Source organism: Barbus barbus (genome assembly GCF_936440315.1).
Source record: "Barbus barbus genome assembly, chromosome: 28".
NCBI classification, from domain to species: Eukaryota; Metazoa; Chordata; class Actinopteri; order Cypriniformes; family Cyprinidae; genus Barbus; species Barbus barbus.
Genome location: NC_136756.1, coordinates 16505974 through 16519079, shown reverse-complemented (window position 1 = coordinate 16519079; position 13106 = coordinate 16505974). Strand labels below are relative to the sequence as shown.

The window sequence follows — 13106 nt, the reverse complement described above, 5'->3', positions numbered from 1 at the left end:
CCATTAGGCCACGACTTCCCTTCACTGATACCTTGAACCATGACGCACCCACTTTGACTGACCACCTCCTTGGGCCCCTTGTGAAAAAGAAGTGTGCTTAATTGAAGTAAAAGTGTGCTTTTTGTGTACTTCAATTCTTAAAAGTATACTTTTTAAAAAGTCCACTTGCAGATAATATAATATAATCTAAACTAAAGGCAATTTAAGTGTACTTAAATAGAGTACACTTTAATGACAATAGGTTTTAACATACCTAAGTGCCGTTTTTAAAAATGCACTTTATAATAATGTCTAATTAAGTATTACTTAAACATACACTTTACACAATTATGATTTTATTGTGTTTTACATAAGTACACTTATTTCGATATATCTATCAATATACTAAAGCACATGTAAAATAATTAATTTCAACTTAAGTGTGTTCTTCAAAATTACATTTGTTAATGTATTTTAAATGCATTTAGTCTATGTGCATTAATGCACTTGAAATGTATTTTTCTTCTAAATTTAAATACACTTTCTTATACAGTATACTCCAATAAAACGTATTGTTGAAATTTTCATCACCAGCTCTTGCGCTATGAACTCTATGAAGTTTAATTTGACATAACATTTGACATACAGTGTCATTTATGAGAGTACTGTATTTGTATGTAATAGTACTATACTTTCAATATAATTATGTTGTTCTCACTTAAACACACATTTAATTGCATTAATTGCAAGAAAAAGTTTAACAGATCTAAACAAAATTAATTTGCATTCAAATACATTTTATTTTAATTAGACTAGGCTACACTGCACTGTAAAAAATGACTGACTTTTAGTTAGGTGAATGAGTCATGGATGAGTCTAACCATTGGTCTAACTACTACACAATGAATTAGGACAACTTGAACTTACACAGAAATGAAATGCCTGAAACAACGTAACCACGCACCATCTCTTTTGTTTTATGTGCATGTGCCAAAATACTACGCCATGATTGCGCGCTACTTCAGCAGAGTTTGAAACGCGCTGCGAGCCATGTTCCTGGAGTCGCGACGCGTGAAGGAGCTTCGCTGATCAAACAACAACAGAGGAGCAGCGCGTTTGGGTGATTACAGGTGAGACTTTATGTACTGCAGATAAAGAATCAAGTTAGTATATCTTGTTATAAGCTTTCTTTATTCTTAATTTAGTTTTACCATTCATGCGGCTTTCACACCCGGCAGTTCTTGCTATATGGACTCGGGAGGTGAATTAATCGTGTACTATTTATCTATGATTGCATTCTGATATCGGAATGTTATCGCGTGTGACCAAGAAATTTGGCTGCTGAAAATACAATATTGTATTTTTGACTAAACGATTTCAAATTCATAGCTTCACTAAACAAAATTCAAAGATCCGATCTTGCAATATTTAATGTGTTGTTTTTTGTTTGTTTGTTTTTTGCATTTGAAGAGCGAGATGCTCCATTACTGGTTGTATTGTAATATTTTTGTAATATCTGGAGTTATTAATTTTGCAGGATCAGTGCAGATTTGTTACTGGAGATACAGTGTGGAAACGCATGATGTTAGAAGTATGTCAGCTCACCCTGATCACACATGACAAGCTAAAAGTGCTATATTAACTCGCTATCCCTATGGATTTTAAATGCTTTGAATCTTTTCCATTTGCAAGTAATATATTCCCACCTGTGCATTTGCAGATCCCCTTCTAATCATCATGTATTTTACAGGTAACAAACCAAAGGAAGAGGACAGCAGCTTTGCTGTGTCAGTCGTGGTAAATACAGGAACATTCTTCATGAAAATGTGCGAGAGAAGCTTGGGAGGCAAGATGAGGGTAAAGATGTACTAAAAAGTACCACTTAAGTTGTTTAAAAAAATACTCAAAAGTTCAACATATTGCATATTGCATATTGTCACTTTAAAATGTGATACATTTGCAGTTAATTACAATTACAATGTATTTAAGTGTTGAAAATAACATTTAATTTGCACTTATGTGTGTTCTTTTATAGTATATTATTTCTGCAATAAGTACATTTTATAAAAGTATACTTAAGTGCGCTTCTCTTTCACAAGGGGTCTCATCACACTTTCACCTCATATAGTCTCTGCAACAAGACTAAGCACTTTGCTGTCCTCACACCCAGCCGGTGGAATCAACTTTCTGTACATGTGTGAACAGCAAAAGTCACCCCTTTCAAAACTTGTGACTGGCTCAAAAATATTTTAAAAACTGAATTTTTGTCTTATTGCCTGTAAAAATATCCAGTCCTCCTTTAAACCAAATACACAATTAACATCTTGTAAAGTTAAAAGATGCATGCATGCAACAAATTCATTATCAAGATGTTTAAAAAAAAAAAAAAAAAGGTGCACTACGTAACTTTTTTTTGGTTAAAAATTATCCGAAATCAATATTTGAGCAAGTACATAACCATCACCTTACTTTAACCTGATTCACAACGGTTAGCTTATAATAATGTTTTCTAATTTGAGTGGTACGGGTAGGTTTTTACGGGAGATTCGAGCATGGCACTGCGTCATTAAGTCACATCTGTAAACAAAGAAGTTGCTAGTAGACTATCGCATGTCAGGATACTGCAGATGGCGGATCGTTTATAGCCTTTTCTCACAGCAGCTAGAATAATTAAATGTATCATTTTGATGGCGGATTGTAATCCAGAAAGGACTGTGTTTATGAAACACATGTGAATGAAATTAAATTATATTCCAGTTTTAAATGTGCTTCTGATTACAGATAGCCTGGGATTACAAGATTTGTATTTTAAAGAAAACCAGTTTGAAGGAAGAATAATTTGCTTTTGGGTTAAAAGAATTTCTTAATATGAAATTTGAATGGCATGACGATTAGATTAGACCGTACAGAAATTGAAATCTACACGCTAATACACACTATACTCATAGTCACGCAATACTGATGTGGTTAACATTAATAATTTGAGAATAAAGTATAACAATAATAATCATTTGCACGGTTTGATGTGATATGATGAGCTAACCCATCTTTAGATTAAATCACTATTGGTAGCGTGATTTATGGTAATGCTTATTTCCTCAGTTGGTCAGAACAAATGTGGCAGACTTGTTACTTTCTTGTTCAGATGGCAATATATGGTGAAAATTCTTATTTGGGTCATATATTCAAGATGTAGGCTAGAATCTGTAATTGCGAGGTACAGTAAATATCCACACTGGTGCGGTGACTGACTGCCACACATACTCCTCACAACATTTGATTCATGCTGACGCACAACCCCACGCAAGGAAGATAATTACGAAAGCAGCTGCAATTTCAGGTTTTCAAACAGAGATGGCAACAAAGAGGCAAAACTTATGGACTGCAGCTTTAACTTCAAAACATTGTGGCTAAATTGAGAGTCTTATATCCATAATATTGTTTTCTCCATTAAAAAAAAGCTGTCTTTTCTGAATCAGGGGATATATATGCATCAAGAAGTTTTTATAAGCAAAAACAGTTCTGTGAGAAGACAACAGGAAATGGACTTTTTCACTAGAGTAAGAGTTATTATGGATTATAGACTGATATTTTGGCCAGAAGCAACGGTTTAAAGTTAAAACATCTTACAAACATGCAGCTTTTCAGTTTACAAGCCATTAACTGATTATGATGCTTTTATCAGCTTTTTTGACTCTCATTCTAATTCATTCTCGTTTATACGTTTGTGTGACCTTTGTGTGATGTAATGCTAAATTTATCCAAATACGTTCTGATGAAGAAACAAAATCATCTACATTTTAGATGGCCTGAGGATAAACACATTTCAGCAAATTTTCATTTGTGGATGAACTGTTCCTTTAAATTAAGTTTTAAGGTTGTTTTGATATTTCTGCTGGAAAACAAGAAAATAATACTGATTTACTGTACTGACAGTACTGATCTTTTTCTGACGTAAAATTAATCATGACAGAAATCTTGTGCTTTATATTAGGTAGTAATTATTTTTTTCCCAGCATCTTTTTGAATTGCATGCTTGACATTTATACACCATTGAAGTTAAAACTCTTTGAAGTTTCTTTGGATAAGAGCCTGGTTAATGCCCTAAATGTACATGCACATTTTTAGACAGTGAGTGGAAACATGAGAAAACAGGAGGAAAATGAAAACACAGCTTTAACAGTTTTAATATATTCTAAAAATGTTATTTATTCCTGTGATGGCACACAGTGTCACATGACCCTTCAGAAAACATTCTCATATGCTGACTTGGTGCTCAAAATTATTATAAATTTGTTAAAACCATGATACTTTTTTGAGGATTCTTTGCTAAAAAAAAAAGTTCAAAAGAACAGCATTTGAAAAAGTAATCTTTTGTATCAACAAAATCAAACAAAATTTCTAAACACCCAATATTCAATAACTTAAAATAGTGCTGCACAATGAGGAAATAAGTCATTGTCATACTTTTTAGTGCAAACACATCCCTTCAATGCAAATTAGGATTTTTATAGAATATGCCACATTCGCAAAACTCAGAAAGCAGATAGTTTATAAATAAATATAAAGATATTATTATCACCATCATCACCATTAAATTTATTTTTATTTAAAAAAAAATGTTGTTTGCTTTAAGAATTGCTGCATCTAAATTGCATTCATTACTGATATTTTGGGTCTGTTTGTGCCATGACCCGATTTGCATAATTCCTTGAGTGAATTGGATGCTAAAATAAAACAGACAGCGCAGGAAAATAAACATTAGCGAACCCTCACCCCAGTGTCTGGTTTGTTGTCATGGTTACTACATAAGCTTGTGACTTATGTCATGAGGGGTTTCACTGAATTGCACTAAAATATCTTATTGGGAATTCAACATTAGTCATCAGCAGTTCTGAGTAGTTTACATATCTGATGTTTTAGGAGAGGAAGTCTGCGTGGTGCCGGCGGTGCTGTGCTGTTTATGGAGCTTTGAGGCTCATGAAGTCGAGGTAATTTCGGGTCAGCTTATTGCCAATGTGATAGGACAAAATTTTCCATTTCGTATGACAAGAGTGATATGTGTGTTTACAGAGGGCCAGTTCTGCCTCTGCTCTCTCCCCTTATAGAGTAAGACAGCCAGCAAAGGGTCCTCAGCATACTGTTATGCTGTTCAAGAGGTTAACATGTGTATACATGCACGTGTGTGGTCTGGAAAGAGAGGGTGCGCCGCGTACTACATGCACCTGGGTGCCAAAACGTACATCAACATGTGTACGCGGAGAAACACACACACCCTTGATCGCACGCTAATCTACACACTTACGCAGTGCCTTTGGGCCTTGAATCGGTAACCTTTAATAGACTCGCCACAGCTGTGACTCCTATAGTCTCCCTGCTGCTTATTTATTCAGCCTCACTGTGGGGAAGATCACTGTACTTCAGTCATCAGAGAGACTCACAGCACATACACATCTATAAATATATCTGTATATGATCAAAGGTTTATGTCCCTAGATCACTGCTGAGAAACACGGATTACAGCCTGGAGGTCACACAGAGGTTATTCTGATTTAAGCAATGTGGAAACACGGCATGCATAAAAAAAAAGATACAATGTGATACAACAATGTCATGACTAACATGACCGTTTACATGAATATATGAAATTGTTTAATGCCACCAATGCACAAGCATGTATATATGGACAAATGGATAAAAATAAACGTCACTTACACTATACCGTTCAAATGTTTGGATTTTTTCATGTTAAAAAATAAATCTATTTCAAATGAATGCTGTTCTTTTGAATTTTCTATTCATCAAAGAAACCTGGAAAAACATGTACCATGGTTTCCAAAAAAATATAAGCAGCACAACTGTTTTTAAAATTGGTAATAATAAGAAATGTTTCTTGAGCACCAGATCACCATATTAGAATGATTTCTGAAGGATCATGTGACACTGAAGACTGAAGTAATGGCTGCTGAAAATTCAGCTTTGCCATCACAGTAATAAATGACATTTTACAGCATTAAAGTAGAAAACAATTACTTAAAGTTATGATATTTCAAAATATTACTGTATTGCAATTTGCATCATCAATTAAGTGCATCTTTGGTACTGTAAGCATAACAGAATGAATTCAAAAACATTTAAAAAATCTCAAAAACCAAAAAAAGCCTATAAAAACAAATTACAACTTAATTGTATTTGATTTGAATAAAATTGAAAAGTTTTGATAGTTTTTCTGTGCTAGAAAAGTCAAATCTTTAGCAAACAAGCACAGGTGTCTCGTTAAACAGAAAGAAACATACTTGATGAGCCTGTTTTTCTGTACCTGCAGTATCAACTGTTTTAGTAAACCATTGTAATAATGGCCACTTTAATGATATTAATAATCATGCTGAAGGTTATCCAGTATGAGAGGAACATCTTTCTGGTTTTCTGTCTATAAAGACCTACTTGAGATTTACAGGGGGTTATGGGGGTACATAAGACAAAATAGCTTGAGAAGCACTGCCATAATGCAGATCTGTGAGAGGGAATAAGTTATCATGCTGAACTGTTTTTATACCGAACTAAGCAACCTTTATGGAAATTTCCATATAAAAGTTTAGGGTCTAGTGCTTGAAAGTTGCCATATACTGTAAAAGGCATGGCATTTCAAAACAGATTTAGCCATTTTGATGGATATCTGCTCCACTCCTTGCTTTAAACACACACACACACACACACACACTTGTTTTTCTACCATAGAGGAGACTTTCAATTGATTTAGACTGATTTTTATACTGAGCTAATGATATTTTCTATTCTTTTGTCACATGTCGGTTTTCCTTTCAGTTCTGTTTTGACCTTATTTGGTAGTTCCTGTTCTTATTTAGTTAATTAGTAATCATCATTTAGTCTTGTCACCTGTGTTTGATTAATTATCTAGTTTGCTCCTTTGTTTCCTGTTTCTTTATAAGCATTCAGTTTTGTCCCTATCCTTGTCGGTTCTTAAGTTTACAATGGTTCATGTGTGTTGATGCTAAATAAATATATATTTTGTTATTCACCGTTGTGGGCGCCGATTACTACAACCACCAACCGTGACACCTTTACCCTACCACATATTCACAAATATTTTTGTTTTAATAAAAACGTTATTTAGTACATTTATTAAAGTTCAGCCAAAAATGAAAATTCATCATGTAATCACCCTCATGTCATTCCATATGACTTGGATTAATCTTTGACACACAAACTAAGATATTTTAATGAAACCTGAGAGGTTTCTGTCCCTCCATTGAAAATCCAGGTAACCAAAACTTAAAAGATCCAAAAATGTTATGAAGGCATCATAAAATTAATGAATGAGTTGAGCACTCTTGGGAAGATATATATATATAATGTATGTATGAGGTACATAGTGTAGATTAATGAGAGAAACTAATAATTAAACAATTGTAGTATCCGGCTGCAACATAACAAAATTGAAAAAAGTGAAGGGGGTCTGAATATGTGTATATATATATATATATATATATATATATATATACATATACATACACACACACACATATTTTCTATCATTGCAGAGACATTTGTTCCCCACAATGTAGGAAAAAACACACATATAGTGCACCAATTTCTCACTGCACTTTTGAGGGCACTATTTGTGTCTCACTTTGGCCACTGTGATGTAAAATTCAGAATTTATGAATTTGTGACTCAGAGCTAAATGCACATCAGTATGAATCACAACTGAACTGCACTCCATTGCTCTGATGTGTCACTCTCAGCAGAGCACTAAAAGTGACCGATCTGTCTACGACCGGCCCCTGGTGTGTTCACAGCGAGGTTAGAGGAGACAACTGAACCGCGTTTGCTTACTTCCTTAAAACCTCCTGCTGGAGACCCGGACTCTCAGAAAGAGCCTGACTATACATCTTCAGAGGAAGCTAAAACATCAGTCACACCCAAGCTGCACCCATCACCTAACCTTACATTTACTATTTACATTAAAACACTAAATTATATTACCACGAGCATTTACACAGCCTGTAATTACGTGAATTACTGCAGTCTGGTTTTGCTCCCGGTCAGATCACTGAAACTAGTTAAATTGATTAATGGTTTCCTTCTAACCGCAGACAGTGGACGTGTTTCCGTGCCTGTGGTTGTAAATTTAAACACATTGTTAGATGCTATTGATCAGTCTATTCTCTTTTACAGGATATTTTAGAGGGGCCTTCAGGCAAAACTGTTTATCCGATAGTGCCTTCTTGTGTCTGTCCGAAATAAGTTACACTAGACTACAGGCTTTATAATTACTTCAGGAACGAATAAGTGTATTACGAAGGAATTTTGTGGAGTTGAGTTGTATTTCTTCGCCAGTGTTAAAGGTAAGTGAGTGCTTTTAGAAAAAGTTCACTCAACTTGAAAAAGTATGCATTTACGGTGCATTTTTACACTGTCGCCACTGATCTTAGTTTATTGGTATTCTTCAGAACCTTCAGGCCCACTCTGAGAGCTGAGAGTCCCAGCAGAGTTAATTAGGCTTTATATTGCTTACTGAAGCAGCGAATCTGTGGTTACACATATCAGAACCCGCTCCACACTCAACAACATGCTTCCATCACAAGGCACGCCAGCACACTAAATCCATCAAGGATTTCCAAAGCCGATAACTGCTGAGGATTCATCCGCTGAGCCACGTTTGAAGGACGTTACAGGAGAAAAAAAAGAGGGATATAAATAATTCACACATACACAATATCAAGAGAACAGTAATGAAATTCCAGTGGCCTGATTTTGGACAGTGCATATGGCTTTGTGTTTGCTCATTAATTTGCAGGACTGGTTAAGATTTCGGTCCAAAAACACAAATTAATTGGTATTAAATGACAGCAGAAGGATAATTATGAATGCATGAATGCCCACAGCATTATTCTTTCAGGTTACAAGCAAAATAATCACTGGATTTTCCAAAGTTTGTCAAGACAGTGACATCAAATCTTTAAAAAATAATCAGAGTTTTGCTTGAGGCACTTAATAGCAATTAAACTAGAGGGAATGGTTTGTTTTATGAAATGTTTACTTATTTTGCACTATATTATACAGTGTTTACACATTTTCCGCTATTTCTTAAACAGCTGCGTCATTATTTAAATCTTTTTTGAATATCAGCCTGTAATTGCGTTACAAAATTAATTCAAATAGCCCAGTTCCTAACATGTATCAGCAAAACGAACTGTGATTGATTGCTTTACACATCAGTCAAACAGCTCTTTCTGTCTAAGTGGGCGGTTCTTGGCTAAAACAAGCTATCGACCCGAGCTTTTGCAGTCTAGTCAAAGGTCTGGCTGAGCGAGACCACCATAGTAACACTCACATGAACATTATCATTATTACATTTAAATTTGTATCTATAACATTACTTGGCCAATTTACAAGCCCTGAATACTTTAAATGTATTTAGCCTACAACACACACACACACACACACACACATAATTTTAGGAATTTGTTGCATCAATGTCTTGCATCACACAAAAAATTAAGACAGATAAACATTATGAATCATGACACACACACACACACACAAACGTTTTTTTTTTTTTAATCCTGATAGTTTAGCCTACTTCTGATACATCTGCGTTAATACTTTCTGATTTAAGCTTTACTTAAATTTAGCATTACGAATCGATATGAGAATGAGAAGTCGTACAGGATGTTTTGAATGTCATCTTTGAATATGGATGGCTAAAACCTGCATGAAATTGCAAATCAATTACCTCGTCCCCATTTCTATATTGGGTTCAGGTAACAAAGCTGCGGCAAGCAGGGTGAGCCCACTTTAAAGTAAGGTGAAATCAGCGCGCTGTCAAACAGTGTTACTGGTGCGAAAGCGAGCATATACTGCCTCTGTGCGTCTCGCGCTCTCTCTGCTCCACGAAAACGGATCGCGCGCGCAGCGCCTAACTAGAGAGCGCGAGACCTGGCAGCGGAGAGACCTCTGGGAGGGAGAAAGGGAGTGTGCTGGTGTATGTAGAGAAGAGAGAGAGAGAGAGAAGGAGAGGTTGGGAAAAGACTACCACCTCTATCCATCAGCCGAGCATCTTGCGGGAAGTCACTTCGAGCGCGCGAGCGGTCGGTGCGGCATTTCTGTCCGTCCGAGCAAATGTATAATTAAACAGCGCAGGATGTGACTGAGGGACCCAAATAAGAAACTAAACTATTATTTCCCGCTGCTCCAATCACGCTGGTTAGTACCTTATTGTTTTATACTTTCACCTGGGTTTTTGTTTTATCTTTTCATCATTAATGTGCGGATGTTTCGGCGAACACTTTCGAAGTGATGTCAGGAGGAAATGTCATAAATGTAGCTGAATGAATGAAAAGTTCAAAGATTTTTCATGGGTAAGTAACAAAAAAATTTAACTGTTGAAAACGAGTTTGCTGTGTTTTACCATTTGAACCATCATTAATAATAACAATTACAATAATAATAATGACTATTATTATAATCATATTGATAAGCCTTGTTCATATTATACAATATTTATTAAGGCGCAGCTGGGGATAACCGCAGTTGAAGTGTTAACAGTGCAAATCTTGATGCTCGTAAAGTATGAACTACAGCACTGTCAGTGTTTAGCGACCGATATTTCGTGGCGTTTTATTGTTTTGCATTAAGCTCAACAGGTTCGCATGTTTCTAACTGCAGTTGCTGAAGGGCTCTGTGTCTCGAGCACAAACCGTCTCTTACCCGTTGGAGTCTCTCTTACACGAGCAGAGAATAAATAGTTAAATAATTAGCTTTCTTTACAAATTGTCATGATGCCTGTGTTCTATAATGTTGTATCCGTTCTGTTACTGTAAAAACAGACGTGGTAAAACCTGTCTGGTAAAACAGATGTTATTATTCAATTGTCTTTAAAACTATACTATTAGTCCAGTGTCACAGTATGTTAGAATATAGTATATTAGTGTGAGAATATTTGCGTAGTTTCATCTGCACCCTTTAATGCATAATATGGGCTATTAAATATGAAAAAATGGACAACTGTCTTGTTTTGCTGATTTATCTATTTTATACTTTGCTTTGAGAGAGAAAGAGTGATTCTAAATAACAGACTTAAGGTTTGAGGTCTGATACAGTCTACCATTTTCTGTCCATGCCTTGCGTTTTTGTTTTTCTGTACTTCTTTTTACTGTTCTCTACATGATTGCTTCCCTTTTACCTCTGCCTCTCTATTCTGCTGGCATCCTGTTCGCTCTTGCCGTCTTTTCACTCCCATTTCACATCTGTCTCACTCTTTCCCACTGGAACTCTCTCCTCTTCCTGTCCTCCCACATTTGCCAACCTCTCACTCGCTCCTATCTTCCTGTCTCTCTCTATGTAGATGGGGTCTAATCTAATGTCAAGCTGGTTGTGAAGGTGTTTGATCTGGTCCCCTCGACCCCAGCCGGAGTCCCCATGGCTGCTGGAGTGGCAGCCTGGCTCCCCTTCGCTCGGGCGGCGGCCATAGGATGGATGCCCGTGGCCAACCTGCCCATGCCCGTCGCACCGACCAATAAGAACAAGCATCAGGACGAGCTTATTATCCTCAACGTCAGCGGCCGACGCTTCCAGACCTGGCGCAACACGCTAGACCGTTACCCTGATACGCTCCTGGGGAGCTCCGAAAAAGAATTCTTCTTCAATGAGGAAACTAGGGAGTATTTCTTTGACCGAGATGCGGAGTTGTTCAGAAGTATTCTTAACTTCTACCGCACAGGGAAGCTGCACTACCCACGCTACGAATGCATCTCTGCTTACGACGAGGAGCTGGCGTTCTTTGGAATCATTCCTGAAATCATCAGTGACTGCTGTTACGAAGAGTACAAGGACCGCAAGAGGGAGAACATGGAGCGTCTTATGGATGACCTTGAGGACAACAAAGACAATAAACTCCCCAACATGACTTTCCGCGAGACCATGTGGAGAGCCTTCGAGAACCCGCACACTAGCACCATGGCGCTGGTTTTCTACTACGTAACCGGATTCTTCATCGCCATATCTGTCATTACCAATGTGGTTGAGACGGTTCCTTGTGGTTATATGCCGAACCAGAGAGACATCCCTTGCGGTGAGCGCTACACAGAGGCGTTTTTCTGCATGGACACGGCTTGTGTAATGATCTTTACAGTGGAGTATCTGATGCGACTGTTCGCGGCGCCCAGCAGGTACCGCTTTATGAGAAGCGTGATGAGCATTATCGACGTGGTGGCCATCTTGCCATATTACATTGGGCTCGTCATGACCAACAACGAGGACGTAAGCGGAGCCTTCGTCACGCTACGGGTGTTCCGCGTCTTCCGGATCTTTAAATTCTCCCGCCACTCCCAGGGTCTCCGGATCCTTGGCTACACGCTGAAGAGCTGCGCATCCGAGCTCGGCTTCCTCCTCTTCTCCCTCACCATGGCCATCATCATCTTTGCCACAGTCATGTTCTACGCTGAGAAAGGCTCCTCGTCCAGCAAGTTCACCAGCATCCCGGCCTCCTTCTGGTACACCATTGTAACCATGACAACGCTGGGGTGAGTCATTTTGTCTCCGAATGACTTCTCTCTGTATAATTTTACACTTTTTAACCCTGAATGCATATCAAGCCACACCCCTCATGCTTTTCAGAGGGTAAGTCTTAAAGGGATAGTTCATTCATCACTGTGTGCAAAAATTGTACCTTCAGGGGTACAGGAGCTTGCCACCTGTACCCCTGGGGTGCCATTTTGAACCTTTTAGGGGTAATAAGCCACAAAGTTGTCACTTTGTGCCTTATTTACCCCTAAAGGATTCAAAATAGAACTTTAGGGGTACATATAACTACTCTAGAAGGCACTAATATGCACCTTTTTAGGGGTAGATAAGGTACAAAGTTGTCCATTTAAGGGAATTAACCATTCTTCCATGTTTACTCACCCTCATGTCATTCCAAATCTGTATGACTGCCCAACACAGAAGAAGATATTTTAAGAATGTTTTAGTTCACACAGTGACAGTTAATAGGGTCCAGTGTTGACATTCTTCATTTGTGTTATGCAGAATAAAGTAAGTCATACAGGTTTGGAGCATCATGTGGGTGAGTAAATGATGACAGAATTTCCCTTTTTGGGTGA

The 13106-nt window shown here is 37.3% G+C and overlaps 1 protein-coding gene across 1 annotated transcript; it reads left to right on the top strand.

Moving 5' to 3' along the window:
• Positions 1–10046: 10046 nt before the first annotated feature.
• Positions 10047–12531, top strand: LOC306848805 (A-type voltage-gated potassium channel KCND3; the record flags this gene model as incomplete). The annotated part of the gene is made up of 2 exons (XM_079383567.1): positions 10047–10364; positions 11351–12531. The coding sequence occupies exon 2, from the start codon at positions 11425–11427 to the stop codon at positions 12529–12531; it is 1107 nt and encodes a 368-aa protein (XP_079239693.1). The 5' UTR covers positions 10047–10364; positions 11351–11424.
• Between the last annotated feature and the right edge of the window lie 575 nt (positions 12532–13106).